A 27,914-nucleotide genomic window follows, 5' to 3' on the forward strand; every position below is an offset into this window, starting at 1 on the left:
GGGAGCAGAGAAAATTGTATAGATCAATAAAAACAATTCAGAGTCTGAACACCAAAGGAATCTTCGAGTGATTTATCTAGCATCACTCTGTGTTCGTGGAAGAATAGAAGGAAAAACGTGTGCTTTTTTTATTTTTTGTCTTTATTAGCTTATAGAAAATTTTATATAGAGGATTTTGATCATCACCCAACTTCTCCCAGATTCATCTCCTTCTCTATTCTCCCATCTTTAAATCAAATTTATGTTGCTTTTATACTCTTGGAAGTTTGGCTATCAGAAAGGTGTAGCCCATCTTTCTATAAAAAAAAGATTCTGCTTCTCCCAGTACCTAACACAGCACAGGTTTTCTGGCTGTTGTGCTCTGGACAGTGGTGGTGCACATCTTTGATCCCAGCAACTGGGAGGCAGAGGTAGGCAGATCTCCATGAGTCTGAGGCCAGCCTGGTCTACAGAGCATGTTCCAGGATAACTAGGGCTAAGCAGAGAAAGCCTGCCTTAAAAAACAACAAAAAGAAAGTTACAGCCTCCTGAGGAGCTTCAGTCTACTTTAACAATCAACACTTTTAGTTACTAATCCGAATACAAAATTTTATTTTTAAGGAGTTGGCTTTTGGGCTTACAAAATGAGTTTTAATAATCAAAAGAATATTATTGTGTGCAGTGCGAGTGTGAGGAGGGAGAAGGAAGCAGGGCGCGTGGGATTTCATTTCTCACCAATGTCAAAGAGCAAAACAAAGACAGTGGAAGCTCCCAGCAGCAAGTCATAGCTTCTGTAACCCTGGGAACATGCAAAGTTACTCTGTAGCCCACTCATCCAAGGACCAATCTCAATCACAACAGGCTGTGTGAGATCTGCTGTCTTTGGAACTGCAAGCGTTTGCCATGTTCCTGAGAATTTGCTTCACCTTCAGGGACCCCACAGAGTATACAGGGTAAATGAACCCAGTGAATATATTTGTATGTCAGACCTCAGGCAAAAAATATGGTTAAGAGAGAATTTAAGAAAAATCTCCTAAATGTCAGAATTTATGACAAGTAATCATTTTGTCAGCCCAGTATTCTCAAAGGCAGCACTGTCTCCTGTGGGTTGTCATCCTCCTTCACTTGCATTATTGCAAGATGATTGCTTATGCCTTTCTGGTCACCATTTTCTACACAACACAAGCTATGTTCTAACCACCATTGAGTTACAATCTGAAGTAAGAACATTCTATTCATGCGCCATCTCCTTGGAATGAGTTGGCACCTTTTGTAAACTAAAGCTTGTGCTTAGCATCTGCTTCTTTCAGGCACTGGTCGGTTATCAGCGTGCTGGCTGGCCTCTCTTCTATGTACTGAACATTCAGAGAACTTTCTTGATATGGCTTTGTTATTTTATTGTATCACTCTCAAGTTATTGCAAAGCCATTGGTTCTACAAGCGTGTTAAGTCATTTCTTGGAAAAGCCATTTTCTTTAAAATAGCCCTCATTATGACATCTTCAGCATGACTTTTTTCTACACGAGACACTGCACAACCAAACTACAGGAGGAAAATCACCACGAGCGCTATAGAGCACGAGGGAGTATCACACCTTCAAAAACACCGCAGCTGCGGAAAAAGAGGAAAAGTCACACTGAGCTCTGCAGAGAATGACTCAAGCATCCTAGAGTGCAAGACACGCTTGTTGGTTTGCACGCAGTCATGCGCTGAGTCAGGGAGATGGCGAGGAAGAGCTGCGGGACTGAGTCAGGGAGATGGCGAGGAAGAGCTGCGGGACTGAGTCAGGGAGACGGTGAGGAAGAGCTGCGGACTGTTCATATTCAGCGGGCTGAGTCACCAGAGCAGAGGTGGATATCTACCCTTGAACTGCAGATTATGCTGTGATTCTTCACTTCTTAAACCCCTCTGTCCTTTTTTGCTATGGTGATAGGCAATCTATAGCTTTACCTAGTACCAAAGGGTCCATGCCCATTTGCCCCATAAGCTGCTTAATCATTGATATTTCATTCAGTTATTTTGATATTTCATAAAACCATTTTCATTGTTTTGCCTATTGGAACCTTCATTATTATATTATTATTATCATTACTAATATGGTCAAGTAGCAAAAAATGAACATTGTTCTTCCTGTATAAAGATAATGAAATGTCTGTCACACATACCTATTTCCTTTCCAACTTGAACCTTCCTTCCCGACTAAAATTGTGATAGAGTCCTTTACAAAAATAAAAGTGACCGAAAGAAAAGTAATTGGAGAGTGATGCTTTCGTGGCCTGTGAGATACGGTGTATGATCAGGAAGAAAAGCAGTAGCTATCCGTGGAACACAGCGACCACGTGGAATACTCCGTGGCACAGGGTAACTGAGCTTCTACATCCTCAGAGAAAATGCTTCCCAGCTCACAGCACTCTGTCCAACTGTCAAGCAAATGGAAAGAAAGGAAAAAAAAATATCATTCAGGGACACAAGGATTTGTGTCCTATGCACATTTTGTTGGAAGGTACTAGAGAATGTGAGCTTTGAACCAAGATGGGGAAACCTGAGGAAGGAGAAAGTTGCTGCCTCTAGAAACAGGCGCCCCATAAAGAATGTGGACATGGGAAGTCTGAGGGAGGACACTGTACTCCAGAGCTACAGAGCAACTCTACCATTTGGGGGTGAGGAGAAAATGAACTCTACGATAAAAGTCTTCAGAATGAAGAATTATTGATGGGTGTGTAGCAGATGTGATGGTTTCCGTGAGCAATGTCGGTAATGTGGAGACAATAATGCTGGTAAACTTAAGTGGTTGATGCCCAACTAGCCGCTATAATCGAATCTAGGAACGGGACTGCAATCATGCACCATCCGCTCTGCAGTGAGTTACATCCAGGGGAGCATAAACACTGCTTCGTGGGCATAACCTGCGCAGGCTTGAATGGGGCAGACATGCAAATACCTAAACACAATATTATTACCCAGGAGGGAGGGAGGAGAGAGAGAGAGAGAGAGAGAGAGAGAGAGAGAGAGAGAGAGAGAGAGAGACAGAGAGACAGAGAGAGACAGAAAGAGATAAATTAGAAATCAAAGTTTTTGTTGTTGTTGGATTTATTTCTTTTTTTGTAACATTCACAGGGTCTTCACACTGTGCTGGATTGTTGCCTATGCTAGGAATTGCATCTCTGGGGAAAGCCTGGGCTTTCGCGAGCTTCTTTAGAAGTCTCAATTTTCTTCTTGCTGAGTGTCAAGTGTAACGGAAAGACTTTTATGCTTTGGGTACTATCATAGCAATGTTTCTGTTTATCGGGCTTTCTTGTGTACTGTTATAATTGGAAAAATTCCATGTTGATTTTCTTTCTGTAGTTTTATTTTTTTTGCGTGCATGTTTCTCTAAAAATCTATTTTTATAAGATTTTTCTTCTCTGCTGGTGTATTTTTAAAGCTTGCGGGTACGTGGCTCTGCATTAATTAAATGTTCCAAGCCACTTGCTAGGTTTGTTTCCAGCCCCCCCAAATCTGGATGGTGACATCTAATCCTCCTACTTCCCAAGATGATGGTATCTGGAGGAGGAGCCTGTGGGAAGCGAGTAGATCTGAGGCCACAGTGCTAGTAAACGGGAATCTGCCTTGCTGAAAGAGGCCTTTGAATAAACCCTCCTTTGCTTTTCCTGCCAGGGGAGGTACAAGGAAAGGGGAAGAGAACCAGGGATTAGCCTTGCTGGGGGACTCAGCCTCTAGAGCTCCAGAATCCTGAAGAAGAAACTTCTGTTACCAGGTCCCCAGCACATGCTCTTCTGTATTTTTAGCTATTTCTTCACTATCCCATACTTCGGGGCCTACTCTACACGCAATAGTGCGGCCCATAGCGGTCTGGGTCCTTCCTGCATCAGTAACCAACCTCACAGCCGTGCTCATAGGCAGATCTCTGACCTAGAGAATTGCTCTCTTGACGCTGTCTGCCCAGACGGTTCTCCACAGCAAGTCAGCTCCCACTCCTCATGGTTCCCCAAAGCTGTGAGGTCAAACCCCTCTTGCCTTCCCTTCTGTGCCCCTTGCCCTTGCTGTTAGTTTATAGCTTCAATTCTCTTGTAATATTAGTGAAGTTTCCATGGTGATCAGTACAGAAGCCTTTCAAAAGCAGTCTGCCATGTTGAATTTTAAATTTAAAAAATCCTGTTTTTGTCTATTTTCTTTTTGTTTGATTTAAAAACTATACCACAAAGTTCCTGGTTCATTTTGCATCAGCATCTCCCAACAACACCTGTTATCTCAGTACCCAGCTCCACCAATGGGAGAGAGTCAATTTGCTTGTGGATTTCTAGCATTTCCAGATTGTCTAGCATTCCCTAGGTGGTGGCTCAGCCCAGGCCTTCCATCGGGTTTCTTATCTTTTCTAACCTTGCCGTTGGCTGGATACCAATCACTACAGACAGACTAGAAAACAGCTTTCAAAGTCAGTGCTCTTCCTTTCTGTGAAGAGGGGCAAGAGGGCTGGACTAGGGGAGGAACACCCCCTCTGCTTTCCTGCCTCTACAGTCTTCTCAGTGACACCACAGGGCTGCACTAACCATCCCTGGAAGGAGGGAAAGGCAGTGTGCCAATGGAGTGTGCTGGAGGTGGTAGGCTAAAGCAGATTCAACACAGGTAATGTGAGAAGTGACTAACAGTCTCTACACTTGTACCGGATTCACAGATGAAGCTAAATTTATGTAATCTTCCTGAACTAGTAGTGTGGCACCTTAGGGATGCCCAAAGACATAAAATATCAATGAACAGAAGAGGAATAAAATTCAGAGACAGGAAAAGAGTCAGAAAGGAGATGGAATAATTACAAGACTTAAAGACAGACAAAGATGGGGGAAGAGAGAGAGAGAGAGAGAGAGAGAGAGAGAGAGAGAGAGAGAGAGAGAGAGAGTCTGAAAGAGAACTCTGTGGGGAGTTTCCCAATAAGGTTCCTCTGTAGAAGAGGTAAGAAGGAGAGGAGATGAAAGAGGAGGGGAGGAGAGAAGAGGGAGGAGGGGGAGAGGGGGAGGAGGGCACAGAGGTGGAGCTGGGGGAGGAAGAAGACCCTCTGGGGAGAATGAACAAGTATCATGAAGTCTCCACTCCTCTCATTCCCTTCTCCTTCCTCTTAACCTCCTTGCTTCTGATTTACAGTCCAGTCCCTTTCTGTAGGTCAGACTCCAGTGTAAGGAATATAATACATAGCCACAGAGACAGGAGGGACAAATGAGAGAGATGCTTAACAAAGTACAGCTGAGCTGAGTGCTAAATGACTTCTCTAGCGTCCAAGAGAATGGCATTTAAGGCGTTAAGCTGCTCTCCAGTGCAGCTGTAATGAGTGTTCCCTATCCCTAGCCTGTCTCCTTGATTTGAGTAAATAACTCATTAGTAGAAGAAAGACTCTTGTTTCATCAAGACACAAGAGCTTTAAATATATTCACTAGGCTTTAGGATATATTTATTTAGACAATAATGCTTGAGAGCTGTTAACAGTGACCAGGTGTAAATGATTAAGCTCTGTCTTAGAGTTACGGTTGTACAGTTTTATTTTATTTTATTTTGTTTGTTTTGTCTCCAAGGAGAAAGGAGTGGATCTTGAAGGCCTTTCTAACGATCTCTGTACTTAAAAGGGAATTCTTCTTTTACATGCTGGGAATTATGCAATGTCTATTTCTGTAAAACAATAAACTAATATCCCTTGAAGTAGTAATAAATACTTTACTAACTTGTCATATTCTTAGAGAAGAGGAAACGTTGGATATAATTTTAGACATAGAAAAGCCCACTCATCCCAGCTGGCAGGCGCTTGCTGCTCATGGTTCCCACGTCTCTTGATTCAATTTCTTGTGCTTTGAAGATGATGAGGAAACATTGCGACTGAACTGGACACACACAGGTTTCCCCTCTCTCATGGAGCCCTAAAGGACACAGCATAGCATCTACTTACACACCACACATACAGCACTAACGATAACAAGCAACCTTCAGTGATTTTGACCATGGGGGCATTGCACAGAATACATGAAAGACTATCCTAGCTTATGTCAGATTTGAGGAGCCATAAATCTGGACCCCAACCTCAATTTTCCATATATAGTGAGAGATGACTTCACTGCCTGTCAATGGGATTGTGCTGTTCCTTTAAATGGAAACTATAATCATATTTAAATACATTTTAAGACTAATATTCTTTGTCATGCTCTTTTATTACACACGTTTGACATATTAAACACATTACTTACACACATGTGTAGGGATACACCGATACAATCACTACAGTAAGGAAAAAGAGCACATCCATCTTCTTACATGTTACATTTTTTAAGACCGTAAAAGTGACTAAAATCTATCCCTTAGTAAATTCCCAGATACAATGCAATGTTATTGCACATAGTCCTCAAAAATCACAGTAGTAACCCATTGGTCCCACAATTTTCTCTTTTCTTCAATGATACAAATTTTTAGGAAACTGCAGAGCCCTTGGCTCATCCTTCACCAATTCTATGGCAACAGGGAAGAAAGTATCTGAAGTGGCTTTGTTGTCCTTGTTGTTACTTTGTGCTGTTTTAGATTCCAGAGTGAGCAGGGCTTCCTGAAAGTGACACCGTATCTTCTGGTCCTGACAGTCCTATGTGATTTCAGGCTGTGATTTGTGTGTCGTGGGTACTGGGAGCGTTAGCGTCTCTACCGAGTTACGACTCCAACACTACTCTGTGGTTCTTAGGACAGAGTTATTTTAGCACAAAGCAGTTGTGTCCATTTCCTCTTGAGCTTTAGTAGTTTGTGTCTCTCGGGGCTCATTTTGTCAGAGTTGCTAAATTTATTAGCATAATGTTTCTATGATTTCATTTTAATAATTACATTTTAATAATCTCATCGATCATTTTTGTCATCCTTGTTGCATTTGAGTCAGTGTTTGTTTTCATTCTGATATCTTTCAAAGAATCAGGTATTATTATGGCATTTTTAAACAAGAATTTCACTTCCTGTTCCTCCCCTTGCCCTTTCTTGTCTGTGCTTTTTCACCCCTATTAGCTCCTTCCTGATATCCCTTCACGGATGACCTTGTGAGTCACTCACACATATGTTCTCAGCACTCCATTACTGATAAATATGTCTGCTACACATGTGACTCAGGTCAGAACTAATAGGAGATATTTCAGTGTGTGTATGCAAGGAATAAATGGTGTAATTTGGTTTCTAAGCATGGACAAAAACCTCAGAGGTTTTATGAGATAGGTGTTTTCCCAAATATACTTGGCAGCCTAGTTTAAAAAAAACATAAACGGTTAATGATGATAATAATGATAATGATGATGACCAAATTTTCTAATGAGTGGAAAACTTGAATAAAATTTTACATCTGTGTTTATATCATAGTCTTCAAATTTATCTAAATATTTCTATACCCATATATATATTTACTGAATAAACATGTAAATATATGAGTATAGAAATATTTTAATATTTAATTTTAATATCTTTAAATTAAAATTTTAATATCTTTAATCCCAGCACTCAGGAGGCAGAGGCAGGTGGATTTCTATAAGCTCAAGACCAGCTTGGTCTACAGAGTGAGTTCCAGGACAGCCTTGTGACAAACAGAAACTCTGTCTCAAAAAACCAATAAATAGACAGATTATATAAATAGATAAATAAATATTTTGTACTTATAAACAAGAGAAGTAAAAAGGGGGAGTCTCAATCATTCCCAAATTTATATGTCCTTCAGTCTTCTATGTTGGAAAGTACTTTTGCCCACAAACCTTGTTCACGTTTCTGATGGGCATGCTCATTGTACATATATCACAGCTCTTCCTGTAGCAGGATGCTGACAGAGTGATACCAGGATGCTGATGCATGACTCCATGGGGACCACTCAGTCATCTGAGTTAGCAAACCAACCTGTGGGTAACCTTCAGGAAGCACGTCTCTCGTTTTGTAGAACTTTACTCCATTTGTGGGTTCTTCTCTTTGATTCTTTCATTATATATTTGATTCATCAAGATGAAGTTTAGTTTCATACATATGAAATCCAATTGTGTCCATAGACTGGTCTTGAACTGATGGTCTTTCTCCTGGTCCAGACCTCAAGTACTGCAATTAGAGGTGCATGCCACCATGCCAGGCACAGGCCACTCCCATCTTGCTTCTCTGTCATCCTTAGTGGACAGGGCGTTAGCTATGTGTTCGTCTCTATGATCTCAATACTTGACAGAAACAACTTCAGAGAGAGAGGTTTGTCTCATTCCCTGTTTCTGAGGATTCAGCCCATCATGACATTGAAGATACACTTAACCAACCAGCTCACAGCAGGCCAGCCAGAGAACAGAGAAAGGAGAATTTTGCGACTCCTCATCATTCTGTTTCCCCCAGCCTGTGAATTTCCACTAGAAAATACCCACAGAGACATACCTAGAGATTTGACACAATCTTCTAGGTTGCTGTAAGTCCTTCTCCGGTACAGAAAAGGAGGCTTTTGAGTTTGGAGGAAATAGCTAAGCAATTACATATAAAAATAAAGTCAGTGTATGAAAGAAACTTCTGAACTGTGTTGATTGCAATACTACTCATAAGAGCCAAAACCCAAAACAACTTCAGTGTCCCATCTCAGTGAATAAATGAGGAATCCTTTACATGTTAGTTCCGTTCTCATCAGTGTTTCTTAAACTCTGACGGTATATCAGGGTTCACGATGGACTTATCGTTCCCTTCTTATGCCGCTTGTTAGAGCTGCTCTTCCCTTAAGCTGGGCTTTGCTTTGCTCTGCTGATTCGTGTAACTCATTTACTGCTACGTATAACTCGTTCTGTGATGTGTCTGCAAGTCTCTTATTATATGAAATTAATGTTATGAAAGTGTAATAATTCACAGATTTTTAATAAGTTTTAATAAAGGTGTGACATTTTCTACAGAGAAAGTGTTTCTTCTGGTGGGGAAAATGTCAACTGCCTTTTGCAATGTTCTCAGAGTCTAAAGCCTGGTGTTGGGAATTATCAAAGATAAACTGTTAGGAAATAGAAGGTACCCTATGTTAGCTAGTTCTCAAGCGTAGGTTGTGTTCTGTCAACTCCTTTAAACCGAGATGGAATTAAATTTCCTGGCAACCTAGGGAATAGCTAAGTTCTCATCACATTGCTTACCTGCAGCACGTACAGAGAGGGCGTATGTTCTTCTGTGCTCAGTGACAGACGGTGGATCTAGACAGGCATGTGGCTCCAGTTCAGCTCAGAGAAGTGTCTCCGAAAACGTGCTGTACAATTTAATTCATAGACATTCCCAAAGTGCCACATTCATCTCCAGGTCATTTTTGTATTATCTCACTGTATTGGATGTGTATTGATGCATCACAATTATCTCCAAATTCAGGGTCTTCAAACATTCATCTTTATCATTTTACAATTGGTGTCAATCAGGATCCAGACCTTCCTTAGCTGTACTTCACTGTCGGAGACCAGCTTTGCCAAAAATACCACTTAGCAGGGTAGGGGCATGGAGATCAGAAAAAATAGTATAAAGGACAAAGATGCGAGAAAAGTAACACCAAGCATAGGATGGTATCAGAAGGGAGTTCCAGTGAATACTGAAATCACCTGTTTGTTTTCCATACACTTTTATACCTCAGTACTCAGACAGGTAGATCCACTCCATCCTCAGGATATGCAAGCATACTTCTGCTCCTTCTTTGAAGCTGGAGGTGTGAGGTAGGGAATGACTGCCTTCAGAATATTTGGTCTACGGTATCTTCATTGCCTAAACAACAGAATGGTGATGACTTAATGTCAAAAGAACCAAGAAACCACATCCTGAGTCAGAATGTGTAGCCCTGGTTGCTGTCAACAATTGTGAACAAGCTAAAATTCTCTGACCTTCAGACAAGGTGGAAACAGGCTCACAGTTTGGGGCCTCCACACATCACACTTTAAAATTCTTCTGAATATTGAAACCCATGGCCTTGTGGGCAAAGTCAAGAGAAAATATTTTTCAGATTCACCTTGGCTGGAAAAACAGTTGCAGTGAACTAGTGTTGATTAATGTTTATCACCATGACAAATACCAGATAGAAATGATTTAAGTCAAGAAGATTTCTTTTGCTCCTGAATTTTGGTATTTCAGTCCATTGCTGTGGGCCTGTGCAGAGAAAGAGTATCCTGGGGGGGAAGCATTGGACCAGAGGGGCAATGGACCAGAGTTGCTCATTTCTCTTTGTTGCAAACAGTAAACAACGGTCAAGGTGCTGTCAGAAGATAACATGGCCAGCCCTGAAGAAGCAGAATGATCAGAGACAAAATTCTAGTCTTAAAAGTAAAATCTTAGGAAAGTGTTTTGAACATGTTGTCTTGAATTTTCAGGAAAATTCACCTTGAATGTGATTCTCACACTATATACTAATACTCCTAATAGTCCTGAGAAGAGAATATCATTTCAAATGATTACTTATTATAAAAACTGGTCTCAGTTATACAAAAATGAAAATATCTCTGTTTAATGACCTAGTAGTAGTCATGTTAAATGTTTTACTTAGTTTGTGTACTTAATATGGAGCTAGATCTACTTTGTTATAAAATCTTTTCCTCTCCTTGTCTCCCTTTCTGATATAGACTAAGATGCTTAGTGAAGCAGCTGGAGAAAGGCGACGTCAACGTTGTTGACCTAAAGAAGAATATCGAATATGCGGCATCCGTGCTGGAAGCAGTTTATATCGACGAGACAAGGTGAGTCTTAGCCCCTCCAGATTCATCTTCATTGCCCCTCTCCTGTCTTCTCTGTTTTTGACCCTCCTATATTACAAACAAAATTTAGTGATTTTTTTTGTGTGAAACAAAAGTCAAAAATCTTTATTAAAATTTAGAATTTATTTTCATATAGCTACTTAAATGGAATATTATTCTTTTTAAAATAAATTATACTTTAGTCCAAACACTTGATTATAATAAAATAGTCAAACAGTAAATTTATTAAACAAAATAATTAAATTTCTTGGTCTTTCAGTTTCCTTACACTTGTAAATACCAAGAGACTAGTTTTTACTAATATAAGAGTTTTTCCTATTACCTCATATTTCAATATTATGAGAAAAGGGGTGTGAGACCCGTTAGATGGATTCATTAGAGCTGAATGGCGGGCTTACAGGGTTTATTTAGTCAAGCATCCCTTGCCCTAAGCCTGGCTTTGCAGTTGGCAGTTGAAGAAGGTTTGGAGAGGAAGATTTATTTGAAGAGGGTTGTCAACACAGCACTGTGGCTCTCAGCCCAATCCCTTCTCCCTCACAGGTGTTTGTAAACTCAAGGGACTTAAGCGGTTTCTCCGTTTTCTCGGGGCTCTTAGAAAACACTGAGGCAGGTTTCCGACTTTCCCACTGGGAAATAAAAGTATTGCAGGGAAAAGAGATGAGCCTCTGAGCTCAGGGCTGAGAGACTGTGCAGAGGCAAAGCCACGCACATCCAGACTTCGGGTCAGACAAAAGGGACAGGAGGAGGTTTCATGGTGTACCAAAGATCATTGATGGTGGATGGAAAAAGAAGGATTCTGAAGTGACTTCTCTGGTGGCAGTCAGGGCCCAAACCCTGCCAGTTCAGTAACAATTTCTGAGAAAATAAGGTTCAAGGTATACTCATGAATTATCTCTGAAGGACCCATAAGAAGTCCATGATAGAATAAAAGTTCCAGACTGTAGGAATTTATTATGTGGATTGCAGTAACACCAACAATCCATTAAGATCCTGGCCCTATAACTCCTCACCTATCCAACCTCATCATTAAACTACCAGTACCAGGAGAGTGCACAGAAGACACGAGTGTGTGCCTTTGGGCCCTGCCCCCTCTGTTCATGTTCACCTAAGCCAGATCTGATTTGGGCGATAGTGAGAACTATTAACTGTGGGATGGGAGTTTTTGCCTCTGTGTATGGACTTCACACACACTGTTATCTGACCGGCAATACATTCATATTGTTATCCACGGTCGGGATCTGGCCTAGGTGCTTTTAGATTCTTGGTCTCTTATTGAAAGAACTGAAATGAATGTTGGTGCTTGCCTCTTACAGTATGACTCAGAAGCCAAGCATGTGAGGAAATGATTCATCAGAGTCTTGCCTCCACCTTTGTTCCATGTTCTCAGTTAGTGATCTACTGATGTATTTTATTTTGTATTTTTTCTCTTCTCCTTTCCTGGATAATAGGTTAGAACAAACATAGTATTTTATTTTACTTGTTTCACAAATCAAGAATTTTCGGGGGGTCTGGAATCTCGTTTTGAACTTTTATATGTTCCACAGTTAAAAGGACTTAATTCTGAGAGAAAGATTCACAACCAGGTTGGATGGCACAGGTTCGATGGTCGTAAAATGCAGTTCTTTGGGTTTGGAGTTATGATGAGGTGAAAATCACAGGTTCTTTTTAACTTTACGTTTGCTTGGTGATCTTCCCTGAGGGCAAATGATGTGGGTAGTCACTCCAAGGGGACAGTCGTGTGTGTGTGTGTGTGTGTGTGTGTGTGTGTGTGTGTGTGTGTGCACTAAATGCCAGAGGGGCTGCTAGCATTTCTTCAGAATTTCTCTTTTAGGTGTATTTACTTATTGTTCACAAGTTGGTTGAGCTTAGCAGGTCTAAGGGTTCTGCGATCCTCTTTTTGACAAGACATTGTACATTACATTTCTTTATAAAATGTAAGAACCTTAAAATGCCAACAATTCTTTGGAGGCTTCCAACATCTTGCAGCATAGTGCTAATTTTTATTTGCCTAGATGTTCAAACTTTCATTTGATTGATGATGTGCAATATTTAATCATTTGTAGGTAATCTCCTTCCCAGGACAGTTATGACTTCATGTTTTATTTTGCTAGCTTAGGTACCCATGATCCCTAAGTCATTTAAATATGTTACATTTGTAGTGTTTTTACATGTGAAAATTACTCTTTGGTAGGGGAAAATGCTCAGGACAATAATTTAACTTCTGTTGTCTTATTGGCTTCCCCTAGTAAAAAAATAGCACTTCCTAATGTCACACTAATTAATTAATTTGAAAGAGTGTGTCATGTAGCTCAGCCTGGCTATAAATTCACCATATGGCTGAAAAGGAACTTGAGCTTATCATCCTCCTGCCCCGCACTCCTAAGTGCTGAGTTAGCAGGTTTGCATGCCCACATCTAGTTCATGTAGGGCTAGGTGTTGAACACAAGGCTTCATGCATGCTGGGCAAGTGCTTCACTAACTGAGCTATAGCCCAGAGCCCTTCTCCTTTGTTTAAATCCTTCCACAGCTTTATGTTCATCAGAATAATATAATTCCTCAAATTTACACCTCCTCCTACAGGCTGCTAGCTCCCCGCTCTCTTATACAATACTCAGAGTGATTACTTTCTGCATTTTACTAATGGGAGCACTAAAGCTGATTTAAACATCACAGAAGCCCCGTGAGATAGAAATTCTGTTATTACCATTTTGAAACTAAGGACAATGAATCACAGAAACCTTCCAGGGCTTACCCAAGAGAGTACACTGAAGAGCGAGCTAACAGCTGTAGCATTCTTGACACTAGAGTTGGGCCTATTAACCACAGTTCACACACTCATATCTTTATTTACAGTGGACGGATGGGTATTTCCCAGGGCTGCAGGTGAGTGCAGACACATGCACCTACCTACACTCATATACTCACACATACACCACAACGTGTGTAGTATGCACATGCACGCACACACACATACATACATAGGTATGTATGTATTTTCAGAACTTTTATAGGTACTTTGATCACAGATCTAAGATTCCATGTTATGTGGATAGCATTGCCTCTCATCTTTTCCCAGCTGTGCCTTTTTGTCAACACGCTGTTGTTGCCTTGGACTTAGCTCCAATGGGACACTATGCCCTGGAGAACATCAAATGCTGTACATTGGTATTTTGTCTTCCCTGGAAAGCCTACGCTTATGTACTTGCCATTGTACCAGCTGTTAGACCTAAGACCACCCCTCAAGGATCTTTGAATTTTGTGCCAGAAATGTGTACTTAAGGCATTTTGAGCAAAACCGTACAACACGGATTGATTTCCTATATATTTTGTAAGGCATGAAGCGTGGCACTGAGGGTCTTTCTGAAATGTGTTTGCAGTTATCAACATATTATTTGCCGTAGGAATTCTAGTAAAACAGACTGAACAAAATAAGGAAGAGTCAGGCAATATTTAGTTGCACATTAATTTATATTTTAAGATCTCCTGGTTTATGAAAGTTTGAATTTGGAAATGCTTTCTAGAAAGAAAATGGTTCTGTGAATGACTCATAGAGATGCTGAAAATTGGCTAGTCTGGGGGAAAGGTTATCACAGGGCAAAATAGAAACTGTCAGTTGACCAGTGCACACAATCACACGTCTACACACACAAACACTTCTTCCTACTAAAGATGACCGACTACAGGGTTTCAGTTAAAACAAATCAAGACAAAAATCTCTCTGTAAAAACGAGTTGGGTTAGAAAAATAAAATTTCTGATAGAAATAGAAATATGACTTTTATGGAGATTATCGTACAATCCCACAGCGGGTATGATCATTTGCTAGGTTTTGTAAAAGACATTTTCATATGTAAAGGCCAAAATTTATGAGTCTTTCAGATGTGTCTCTGGAGGCTATTAGTTTTCAGTGTTGCACACTTGTAATCCATGTGATCTAGAAAGAATCCCCGTGTCCTTATTTGGATTGTAACGCAGCCAAGCGAAGTAGCATCCTTGAGCATGAATAATAGGGTATGCAGCTGCCTTGCGAGGCCTGCTTTCAAAGATGGATATTGTGCTTGCTAACATCCCCAAAACATAAGTTGTTCTTTCATTTTAGTTCATATGAACCAATCTTTATGATTATCCTGAGCAGATCCTCCACTCAAAACTGAAATAATGACTTAATCTAGAGTACTTAGCTGTTTCATTTATGAAATACAGAGGGGAGTTGACAGGATTAAATGTGACATAATGTCAGGCAGAGTAAAAGTTAGATTGCAGCCATTATTTTTATTATATGTGTAAAATACAATACACTTTGTATACTTGGTACATAATGTATTAAGATATGGGATTTAAACTTCCTAAAGAAAATAACAAATAATTCCCTGAAAGCAGTTTGGAGTCTTGGAGGAAATGAAGACAGCCAGGGAATAACAGAGATATACAAAGTGATGGAAGGGGACATGAAGGCAGTTATCCACCGGTTGGCACATCCTCATTTAGCAAGCAAGTCTAACTAAGCCTGTGGGTTCTTATCTTGGGATAAGTCATACCAGACCGAGACTGCACTGATGCCAGCCAATACTCCAAAAAGTTGCACTGGCAGACACCGAGTGATGATAGTCAAAGCCCCGGGAAGGGTAAGAGCCTTGAGACCACTGCGTGCAGGCTTTACCCACAAATTTCTTCTGACCTATCAGATAGTGGCTGAAGATGGTAAGGCATTATCAAGCATACTGGTCATCAGAATCAGGAGTGCCACTGATGGAGAGCTGGTGATGACAGTGGAGACAGAATGGGGAAGACAGAGGTGATCTCCGAGGCTGAGTCGCTCCCCAAAGGAAGGTTGAGTGTTACAGAGACTGAAAAACTAGAAACAACCTTGTAAGTAGAGGGAGTAAGAATGTGTGGTAAGAATTTAGAGTCTGACTTCAAGCCATTCATGACCAGACTGTCAGTTTTGTTAGCTGTCTGATTTTCTTAGCTCTTTAAAAATCTTCACCCACCTCTCCACTCCTTCCACACTTCTCTCAAGTGCCCATCCTCACCCTTGGCTGTGATCACTAATGTAATACTGGAACCAAGAGATTAAAAAACCTCAGAGGTTGGAAGGGAGATAACCTGACATTTAAAAAGTTTTTTTTAAAAAAAATTGTATGTTTTACAGAGGCTTAATTTTAACTTCTGTATGACTTTTGCTTTATTTTATTGAAAAATCTCTTGAAGAGGGCTAATGAGCCTGCTCTCTGGCATAGCTCTCTGACCACGCTTCAAGATACATCTTCTGAGAAGAGACTGTGAGGCTCGAAGGCATTCAGAAGGTGCTCAATAAATGGACATGAAATGTGACAATGAATGCCAATTAGAGAAGTGAACTGGGAGCTCTAACCCAGAGATTCTGGTTGTCTTAGTCATTAATAGCTGGAATTCATTTACTATTTGGATGTCTTCTCCATCTTAAAGATTTTGATAATGTCCACCGAATTTCTACTTATTCCATCAATATGTCTTCTCACTTTGCTCTGTAGCTGGTGTTGACTTCCACCTGTTTATTCCTAGGCCACTATTTTTCTTCTCAGGCCCAACTAAATATAGGCAGGCTTCTAAGCATGAGCTGAACCCTACCTCCAGTTCTTCATGAAGCTCAGATTAGCAGGACGTGCTGGAAGATCTTCCTAGCAGGTGTTTTCAGAACTCAGAGATCAAGGCCTTTCACAGAGGGCCTGGTGTAGCCTCCTCCTCTCTGTGTGTCTGCCTGACTGGAATCAGTTCACCATGCCATACGGCAACTTGCCAACATCTTTTCCTACCTGGAATTGAGAATCTCAAGCCCAAGGTCACCATAAGGGGGCCCAAGAAGATTGATGTTGAGTTGGACTTTCAACATTCAAGGATTAACATCTTGGCCAGAATAATACAATCAAAATCCATGTGTACAAAAATGATAGGGTAAAGAATCCACATTGCTATATCAGCATTTACAAAGACAGCCTTGTCCATGACTATTCTAAGAAGCTGTCTTGCCCTGTCCCATTGTTCAGTCTTCTGTATGGCAGAGTAGAATCTTTTCTTCAATGCAACTAAAAGCCCTCTTCAAGAGATTTTTCAATAAAACAAAGCAACAGTCACACAGAAGTTAAAATTAAGCCTCTGTAAAACATACAATTTTTTTTAAAAAAAACTTTTTAAATGTCAGGTTATCTCCCTTCCAACCTCTGAGGTTTTTTAATCTCTTGGTTCCAGTATTACATTAGTGATTGCAGCCAAGGGTGAGGATGGGCACTTGAGAGAAGTGTGGAAGGAGTGGAAAGGTGGGTGAAGATTTTTAAAGAGCTAAGAAAATCAGAGAGAAAGACCTACAGAAAGAAGATTAGGAGTAGAACACAGACACAGGCCACAGAGCAGAGGAACGGGGACTGGGAGGGGGTAGCATGACCTGGGGTCCTGCACTGGGAAATCCAATGTCTCCGGGAGAACTGAATGAGTTTGAAAATTTATAATGCCTCTGAAGCACAGTTTCAACAAAGAGAATAAGCAGCCAGCTACCTCATGACACCCGTGCAGAGTTCACAGGGAGAGACTTTTGAAGAAATGACTAAGTTTGTGTTTCCAGAGTTTGCTAGTGTGGATAAAGCAGTAGAAAGAGAACGAACTATTAATGGCACCACATCCTTGCAGAAGCTAACTGGAGCTAACTGCATAGCCAGGAGTCCTTCGGTGAATGCCTGCGAGCCGTGCTGATGAACTGGAAAGCCCAGTTACAACTGGACTCAACTGCTCACCTAGGGTGGGTAAGGGTTTACAGTAATCATGGTCAAACTGTGGACGGTGAATCACACAGTCATCGGACCGTGGTGATGGGGAGAAAAAACTCTCTGTGATCATCACTTTGATGTTGACTCTGTGTGTTCCTGTCACATTTGGAGCAGAGAAAAGGAAGGAAAGTGGAGAATTGAGGTATGAACGTCTTTGAGGATGTGTCAGCCAAGCCCACTTAAACAAAACGGTTGATTTACTAGCTCCCATTACCCAAAGCACTGACTGCCAGGGCTGCCTATAAAATTGGTTGACTCAGGGTACAGATGATGTCAGCAGATCAGCCTCTCTGTTCTGCTTGTTCTGATGCCGTGAATTGTGGCAAGACATTACCAGTATTTCCAAGTTCCTAACTCTTTTCAAACTGCCAAACCTAAAAGGAAGAAAAAGATTTTCTTTGCCACAGAATCTCACAAGCCCATTCTTATGCATGGTTGCTTTGAGTGGGGCAACAAGTTTATCATCAAACAGCCAAGTGTCTAGGCGAACTGGAGGCATAGGCTCTTGTGTCATAGGTCCCAGGAGAAGTATGAGGTCGATGCTATTTAAGTCACTTGTCAAGATATTAAAAATGGAGAGGGCATATTCTTAAAATCCACTAACTACATCTTGTTAGCTGTGCAATAAACACAAAACTGCTTCTGTTCATTCTACCAGCAGAGAGGACCTGGATGAGGGTGGAGGAAGGATCTTGAGAAAAGCCCTTGGCTGAAGTTCAGCTGTTATTCTATTTTCCTGGTTTCTCTCCTCCTAGTGATTAGGGAAAGGTTTTTTTTCCTTCATCCTCAACCATTGCTTTTCTCACACAGAAGATGAGTTCTCAGTTCCTTTCTGCTGTGGAATTCTGTGACCATTCGTCCCCACCTGTCCTTACAGAGACCTGCTCCTGACTAGCCAACCCCAACCCTAGACAGCAGGAAGGGGCAAGAAATCAGTTGTTTGCTTAGGGAGGAAGAACTTGGAAAGGCAACTTTTACTTTGGTTAGTTTCACTAGTAGGGAACCCTGAGAAAATATGTTCAGGTGAACTGTGTATGCCGGAGACAGGAAAGCATCAAAAGCAAGTGACAAGGTGTTCATGAACTCTGTTCTGCAGTATAAGCTAGAAGAGGGGTGGCCATGTGGAGCACTGTGTTTGTAGGCTGGACTCACTTCGCACATGGGTGTGAAAACCATGCAGGGAAAAGTCACACCAATTTTGTTTGATTTTTATATTTACTCACCATCTGGATGGTTTGTTACTTTCTGTAAATCCTTAGAAACAGTTCCACTAATGTGAAGGGGAAAAAAACCTCACAAAACAACCACGACAAAAAACCACTGGTTGTTCTTAGAAACGACTGACAAAATCTCCACATATTAAATAAGATTTCACAATTATGACATTTAAAATAAATTTTTAGACTTGAAAAATACATTTCTTTAAACCCGTACTTTTCTAATGACACACATGATGATCATTTGACAATTATATCTCAGACAACTGATCATGCAGTTTGCAGATATCGCTGCATGTTATGGCATGAAATTCTCAGTCATGTGAGCTACCCTATTAGCTTTTAGGAGAAGTTAATAAATTTACAATATAAAGCAATCAGCTTAATTATATTCATATTTAAATAGACTATACTCCAAAGTTTGTCTATCCTTTTCCAGGGACCAATCAGCCCAGGGGTTAGAGAGGCTGAATCCTCATTGACTGAAGCCAATGGCCAGTTCCCAGTTCCCAGTTTCCTAGATTCTGTCTTTAGATATCAATATGTGACATTCTTCTGCCTAAAGGGAATTATATAAAGATTGATAGGATGGCTGACAAAAGTATGAGGAGTATGATTCTTTTTGGTGTTTTTTTTAAAGTGTGTGTGTGTGTGTGTGTGTGTGTGTGTGTGTGTGTGTGAATTAGAGGCCAGGTTGAGTATCTTCCTCAATCATTCTCTCACTTGTTTGACTAGATTGTATGACTGGAAAGCTCCAGAGACCCTCCTGCCTTTTTATTCCCCGGGCTGGGATTACAGGAGCACACTATCCTGCCTGGCTTTTATGTGGGATTGGAACTCAGACCCTCATCCTTGTCTGACAAGCCCTGTGTAGTGACGCTTCTCTAGCAAGAGCATTCACAGAAAAGCCATCTTGTCACAAGAATAAAGCTGCCCTTAACGTAAGAATTGGTTCTAAAAAGATGAAGGGAATCTGAGTCTTTGCTGATACTGAGAACTTTCTCACTTTCAAATGTTGTTTTTAATGTATTGTCTCCTCTTCCTTCCCTGGCCCTGCTGATGTCCTTTTCCACTCTCAAGTTGATTGCCTCTTTTTATTATTTTTATTGGGTTTCGTGTATGAGTGTTTTGTCAGCATGTATACCCGTGTATGACTTGCATGTGCGGTGTCCATGGCGGCCAAAAGAAGGCATCAGAGTCCTGGAGCTGGTGCTACAGATGGCTATGAACTGCCCTGTGGGTGCTGGGAATCAACGCCAGATCTTCTGGAAGAGCAGTCAGTGTTCTCAACAGTTCAGTCATAACCCCAGCCCTGACCTGCTGATTTTAACAATCCCTCACCTACCTTTAGTTTTAATGTTAGTGAAAATGATGTGTTTTCTTAGTATTTAAGCTACTGTACCTCAAGTTTGGTGTCATTTGTCATTGATAGCATCCTTCTGGACACATAAGTCAGCTCCATTCTTAACTTATGCTCCTAATCTGTCATCCCACCAGGAACTCACCATATCCTTACCATGATTCTAAGCAATAACATCTGCTTTCTAAGTTAGATCCTTATATTTAGCAAACCGTGAATCCTGTAAGCGACAATGACCACTAGCCTGGCACAATTAAGACCCACACAGGACTGACATTAATATTAAAGAAATAATGAATAACTTTCTAGTTGCATATAAGACCCCCTCCACGAGACAGAGCTCACCCATGCCACTGTTTTTGGACCCCATGACTGGCTAGGTCATGTACTTCAGGGACAACCCGTCACTATTATTCTGCTGAATGGACACAGTCTCAAACCATTTCCTAAGTTCTTATCTTGCAGTCAGTCCTCCTCAGAGGACCTTCTTTTTGCAGTACGTGGTGATAGATACAGAGACCATAAGCATTCAACAGAGAACGATGAACTGTGAAGTGCTCAGATCTTACTGGGACATTTAAGTCATACCCCCTCACTCCGAAACTCAGGACTCATTTCATAAAAAAGGCACAAAGATTGTAGGAGCCAGAGGTGGTGGATTTTTACAGCCAAACAGTATTGTTGGGCATGGTAGGACCTATGCCTGCATCAACTCACGTTGGCGCTGAATGCATACACAAGGCCTAGCCAGCCTGCATCCCACATGGATAAGGAAATCCTATTCACAGCTGAAAGGCAGTCAACAATTGATAGCTGCTGAGTCATGCAGAATCAGTTTTCTTCAGGTATGTGGTTGCGGAGAGGCTACCCAGGCTCCAGTAGATAGTTCTGCCGTGCGCATATGGGCAGCTATCTGTGGGTTCGATGGGTTTAATGCCTGAAGGCAGGAAAGAAAGGGAGTGAAGGGGTAGGGGAAGAATTGGAGAGAAGGAAATGGGGGAGCCAACTAAGCAGTAACTCTGTCTTCCTATTTCCCCTCCTCGCCTCAACCTGTTACTGTCTGTTCTGCTTCTGCATCTGCTGTTTTTCCTATTCTAATAGGTAAATTTTTAAAAAATGTAAAAATTATTTTTGAGACCTTCCTCCACTGCCTTTTCATAGCCTTTGGAATGTGTATGTATATGCATGCAATATATATGTGTATATAAATATATGTATACGCATGTATGCATGTAAACACATGTAATATGTGGGATGTGTATGTATATGTAATAAATGTGTATATACATATATATGTGCGCACACACATATATGTATATGCTCTCCTAAGTCTTCATATTATGCGTGTTTCAAACGCTTATGACACCGTGATGCCAGTCCTTTTCCTATGTGTTAATAAGAGGAAATCTGCGTAGGCTAATCCACACAGGCAAGAGCTTACTGTGAGACAGGTGTGGTTCTAATCAACTTTGCCTCCGTTTCTCCCCTCCATCCTCAGTGGTTCCACGAGGCACAATGCTCTTCCTGTCTCGGTTGTTCTGAGCGGGAACTGAGATTCACACAGGTGATGCCTTTTTCCGTCCACACAGGTACTAGGTAATGAAGCAGAGGATGCTTAGTAATCAAAAACTTGGCAATTAGCAGAGCATTAAGCTTTGTGCCTCATGGAATGTATTCAAAGATGTGTTTTGAGCTAAGATTTCCTAATGGGAAGCTGAGTCCCCAGAGAGGCCTGGGGCGGTATTCTGCTCATTTGATCCTCTCCCACTTTTGTCCCCAACACACTCCAAAAATAAAATATTTATCCCCGATCTTCACGAAACTTGATTCCATCTGAGAGCCTTACTGGGACATGCCTGGGGGCCTTCCTGCCTGTCCCAGAGGGCAGGACCTCCCTAAGTATGGACATCCACTTCCCTGGGTGAATACAAAGGAGCTGCCAAATCCTTCTTAAGCCTTAATTTCGGGAAGGCCACCTCTGACTTCCACACTATCCTTAGCCAACCTTCTAATAGCCAAGATCTGCCTCTTGGGAATCTGTCTCTTGAGCTAATAACAGCATGACTGCCTTCTCCACCCAAATGGTCAATCCTGTGCTCTCTCAAACACAATGGTCATATTCTCATAGTTTATAGAAAATGGGGACTGGATCTGCTTTAAACCACCACAAAACTTGAGAATGTGTGAGATTTTTGTCCTTTCTGGAGCAGTATAGGGAATACATACATGCATACATACATGAACATGCTTTGATAGTAGCCTGGAAGATTCATTTCATTGTGTTTAGAACTGAGGAGTTAGGTTAGTGATGACAGAAATGGAATTTCAAATACACCTGACTCCCTCCTAACAATGAATACATCACCTCCCAAAGTATCATAGATTTCTGCCATCTGATATTTCCCTGGAAGAGAATGCTTTGTAAATAAATATAAGCTTTCTTCTACCAATATTTTACCAATAAGCTAAACTCCTATATGTTTTTTTCCTTTTTAGATATTTGATACTCTTACACATGTATAAAATGAGTTTGACATTTAGATATTTGATACTTTTACACGTGTATAAAATGAGTTTTGACCAATTCTACCTCCCATTCATGTCTTCAAATTCATCTTTTCTCCCTACCGCCAGTTTTCTCTTCCAACCAAGAATTTTTTAGATTATTTTTATCTCTAAATATCAAAGTATAGATCAGCTGGAGAATAATGGCTGCTGGTACTATTGCTTAATGGGAAGGCACTCTCTAGTCTGTGCACTTTGTAAGAAAATCATACATTCAAAATGAAGACGATCTCAACAGTTAAAGGCTCAGATGCCAAACTCAGACACTCTGGATCTCAGAATTTGTGACAACCACTGACTGAGCAAATCTCTTCGGGTTCTGTGCCCTTTCGTTAGCCACCAAAGTAGACAAAGGTGAAAATCTTCACCAAGGTAGTTTTTTGAGTGTTGAATGAGTTAAATTTTGCCTTTTTTTTCCTGGTTCAAAACATAAGCAATAGAGTTGACTGGAATCGTTGTGATCAGCTGGTTCTGAAATCTGAGTGAAAGATGAAAGACTGTTTTCGTGTTCAGGGTTTCTTTGGTGGATAGGCAATTGAGAGAAGATGTTAGTCAACTCAGAGCACAGTCGTGTTAATTAAATAAGCAACATTAATCGGTTCCTCTGTGAGGGAAACACTGACTACAAAAGATGTTGTCTACAATAGACAGGTGGGCTTCTCTTATCCTACCCCCAAAACAGGGTACCACATGGAAGAGGTAAATTCAGCATCAGCCTCAGTTCTGTCTCCCTGAACAATGACTTCTATTTCCTGGTGTCAATGGTAATCTATGTCTATCCCTCCATAGAGGTGGCATGTCTTCAAACTAAAGCATGTTTGGGATCAGTTTCCTTCTGCCTTTCACAGGTGCTAGGGTACTGGACTCTGCTGTCATGTTCATCGTGTTACTCTGAAGTATTTTGTGGTCTCATTTCTCTAAATCCCCTATGCATGGATCTCCAGGCCATTGTTTCCCCTCTGATATCCTTTCTCTTAAAGAAAGGCTACTGTGTTTGATGTACTCATTATCAGAACCTGCCCTTCCTTCCTAAGAGGAGCCAAGAATCAGCTGCTTTTGAGGGCCAGCAGGTGGATAGAAACTACACTGGGGTGGGGTGCTGAGCATCTGACTAGAAGGTGAGACCTAGAAACTGAGGGCCTGAGCAGTACGGGGTGGGGAAGGAGGCGAAGGTAGCCACAGTCAGGCTGGCCCAGTCTTATCATACAAAGAGTTGACACTTCACATGTTTACTTACAATAAGCCTTTTAGATATTGTAAAATTGAAGCACAGGGCACATAGTTTGTTCACCAGAGAAATAACATCAAAATAGCGATTCTGTCTTCTGTAGAGAACTGTGTTCCTGCTCTGGGCTCATCAGACGTTAGGGGTAAAATTGATGAGTTAATTACTTCTTGAACTAAACATTTTATCAATATAAATGGCACTCCCCCAATCTCACCCAGCTTTTGAATTGTAATATTTAAGTTTAACCCTGGCCACCAACTCCCTGGAAAGGGCTGTGGCTCCCTGGGTGTGCTGGAAAGGCCTGTGGCTCCCTGGGTGTGCCTGTTTTCCAAGAGCCCACTGCAGACAGAAATGTTTTCACTGACACACAATTTTAAGAGTCAAAATCCCATGACCTCTCCTTCCGAGGCTGCCTTCTCCTTTATTTCCCTTTCCCCGCAAATTTTCTAGTCCAAATTATAAGTCCTCTGGGAGATGTGTCATCTTATTTGGAGAGAAATTTTGGCCTATAAATAGCTCCAAAGACTCACTTGATCACTGATCGGATGCAAGGTCAGTTTTTCTCATTCTCTGGTACCCTTGTCTGAGAACCTCTCTTTAATCTTTGCTGACTCTCATTGGAATTAAAACCATCATGTCAAAGAGCGAAACACTTTTCAGAGATCCACAGTGGTAGCGTGTTACATATATGTGCTCTATCATTTCTTCCCTGTGCAGCGCACTTCATAGATTCTCAAGGAAAATACACCAATGGTTATATTTTCGCACTGCCTGCTTCTAAAACAGGAAGACTTACTTCTTAACAACTCTCACGGGCTGGAGAGACGGCTCAGTGGTTAAGAGCATCGCCTGCTCTTCCAAAGGTCCTGAGTTCAATTCCCGGCAACCACATGGTGGCTCACAACCATCTGTAATGAGGTCTGGTGCCCTCATCTGGCCTGCAGACATACACACAGACAGAATATTGTATACATAATAAATAAATAAATAAATAAATAAATAAATAAATAAATAGAACTCTCACAGGGCAAATATTTATGTTCACATTGCCTTCTGACTGTAAGATAAAGGATAATCAAACCATTGATATTTGGACCAAACTAAGTTATAAAAATTTTAGAAACCCATTTTAACAACCTCTCTTTGTACAAGTTTATGTAAGAAGTGAAGAGAATGAAAGGTAAACAGAGTACAAGTTATTGTGGTTTTGGTGACATAACCTTCTGCAAATATTCAGATATTTCCACACCTGAAAAGCGTTTATAATAACTCCCTGTCCACAAAAGTCCAATGATGTGAGTCCATATTATACTATGATTGATCAGATAAACATCAAATTACCCTGAGTGGTGCTAAGAGGAAGTGAGCACCAGAGAGACCGCAAGAAGAGAGAAGACACAGGATGAAGAAAGCTGGGAGTTAGAAGCAGATGCCGTTAGCTGTATCCGTGTGTACAGCCCCTGACCCCGGCATACAAGGCCCTCCTGTTTGACTCTGCTATAATCTTCATCCTAGTGCTTCCCTCTACCCCAGGGTTCTTGGATGTCCACTGACTTGAATGTTCGATGACTACAAAGATAAAGATGGAAAGGAACTGACTGGTAGGATAAAGAAGAAAAGGGGTGTAGTGTTGGCAGGGTTGAAGAACATAGGGCAGAGACAGGGAGGTATTTGTTAGCTCTTCCTGGAAATTCCACCTGCTTCTTCTGGTACCCATTAGCCACCTTTGGCCTTCTCTCTGTTCTCAAACATTTCTCTTATCCTGCCTCTCCCAGGGGATTTGCATTTGCTCTTCCATTTCTGTAGAATGACTTTTTCTTAGATTTTTCCAATCTTTAATTCTTTTTCTTTCTTTGGGTCTTAAATGACACAACTCCTGATGACCGTATCCAAAGCAGTGTTTCCTGTCATAATTACATCTCATACAAAGAAGGACCACGCTGCATTTTCAAAAAAAAGAAATGTTCTTTTGAGATAAGATCTCTTATACAGCCCTGCTTCACCTGAAACTCACTCTGTAGAGCAGGCTGGCCTTGAACTCACATACAACCACCTGCCTTTGCCTCCTGAGTGCTGGGATTCAAAATTTGCAACATCATTCCCAGAAGTTTTCAATTTTTCATCATTTTATAGGCTAACAATAGTGTTGATATGTCTCAATAATACGGTGTTTAAATGCCTAATTTAGATAGGATTTTATTTATATATTAAAAGCAGATAAAGAAACAATATGCTCTCAGAAATCAATATAGGGGCAAGCCTTTACCTGTATCTGAGCAATTTACAGAGGTAGTTAGTCCACGCTGTTCATACAGTGGAGAGGCAGAGAAGTGAGTATTAAGAGCTAACTGACAATCAGCAAGGCAGCCTAGCAAGCTGAAATTTATAGGAAATGAATGTTGTAGTCTTGAATCTAGGTGTTATCCCAGCTCAGAGTTTTCTCCTTAAGATAACTCCATCTTTTTCTTTAAGGCCTTCAACTGATTTGATGAGGCCTATGCATGTTTGACGGGTAATTTACTTTGCTCCATCTTCATGTTAAAAAAGCAGACCTTCATAGAAACATCTAACTCATCACTTAAACACAGAGCTAGGCATCCTATCCCTATTGTCTTACCAACTGGACCCCTGGAGAAGTATCTGTTGCTGTTTCAAGACGTGCCTTTTCGGTAGACAATGGTGGATTCCCTGCTTTTCTCTTTTGATGCTCCCTTCCTTTATTCCTTTATTCTATAATAAATAAAGATAATTCTTTCCCCTGAAATCCCAAGCTCTTTCTCAATGAAGATTTGCATGCATCATAACTACAAATCGCCAGACTTCCAAGTAACACACCCCAGTCACGCTTATTAAGTTTGTCTTGTTTAGCCATCTGTCTTGGGAAGTTTGTGAGTTTAGAATATGCAGGTGGAAAAACTGGGCAATGGTTGCCATCCGGCTGGCATTCTGTTTCAGCCCTCTGGGAAGAACTGGGAGGAAAGAATGTGAGGAACGGTGACATCATGCGATTACAGCACAATGGCTCCTGTTCCAGCTGCCCTGCTCTGGAACCTTAGCTGATCACTGCATAAGAGACAATAGAAATGGCATAGTCGTTAAGTAATGAAAATTTCAAGGCATGTATCAAAATACCATGCTAAGATGGGCTAAGGAATCTGCCTTGAAATGGGCAAAAGAGCTGTAAAATATATTTACTTTGAATTACAGTGTCATTGCTCCAGTACTAAATCAAACTCCTTCAAGTCCAAGAAGCAAAATAAGGTTAAAAAAATTACCAAGTGAGTATTGATCAGCATGAATATTTGACTGAATGTCTTTTGTCTTATATGTACATGTAGTTTTGTAACTCCAGCACTTTAGTGTTTATTTTTACTGTTTCGTAAATGCATTTGTATTTATGAACATCATGAAAAATAAGTATTGTGTATGTGTGCAGAAGGGAGCAACACACAGAGGGGGACCATTTAAAGGATCGTGCTGATTTACAGAGCGTAAGGTCAGAGATAAACTATGCCAAGGACATCTGGTTATCGACCTGCTGCCCTGTCAAGAAAACAAAGCTACTTTGAGTTCTGTGGATGAAGCACACTGGTCTGTGTAGCTCGCTTTCTATCTAGTGGGAAAACTTTCATTTATTATTTCCAGTTCGAGTTGTTAGTAAGCTCTCAGTTCCAGACCCTGGCAGGCTTTCAGTCAGGATGCTTCCTCAGCTCCCTCCTCTGTGGCAACTACAGCTTCTTATCAACCGGTCCATGCCACTTCCCAGAACTCAATTTGCACTGTCTCCTTAACACTCTGTTGACGTTCTGGGCCCGCAGTCCTCTATGTTGTTTTGACTTTGTAGAGACAAGATTGCATTTCAAGCTGGTCCAGGTTGGCCTCAGCCTTGCCATCAGGAGCCTTAGTGTCTGGAGTACTGCGACACTTGGTTCCTGATCACAAGTTCCAAACCTGTGAAATTTTCACCCTTATGTTAAAATTGGGTCTTTACTGACAGTGATCCACCCGCTTAGAGGCTAGACTCCTGGAATGAGCTTTCAACACAGCT

The 27,914-nt window shown here is 41.1% G+C and overlaps 1 protein-coding gene across 7 annotated transcripts in view; it reads left to right on the top strand.

Annotated features, from left to right (window-relative positions):
- Positions 1-27,914, top strand: part of Pde1a (phosphodiesterase 1A) — a 230,855-nt gene that overhangs the window by 140,537 nt on the left and 62,404 nt on the right. For all 7 annotated transcript variants that reach the window (XM_075984750.1, XM_075984749.1, XM_075984748.1 and 4 more), the window contains one exon: positions 10,566-10,679. In XM_075984750.1, the coding sequence (XP_075840865.1) occupies positions 10,566-10,679 (114 nt within the window). The remainder of the gene's footprint in view (positions 1-10,565; positions 10,680-27,914) is intronic.

The sequence above is a fragment of the Microtus pennsylvanicus genome, chromosome 9, assembly GCF_037038515.1.
Source record: "Microtus pennsylvanicus isolate mMicPen1 chromosome 9, mMicPen1.hap1, whole genome shotgun sequence".
NCBI lineage: Eukaryota > Metazoa > Chordata > Mammalia > Rodentia > Cricetidae > Microtus > Microtus pennsylvanicus.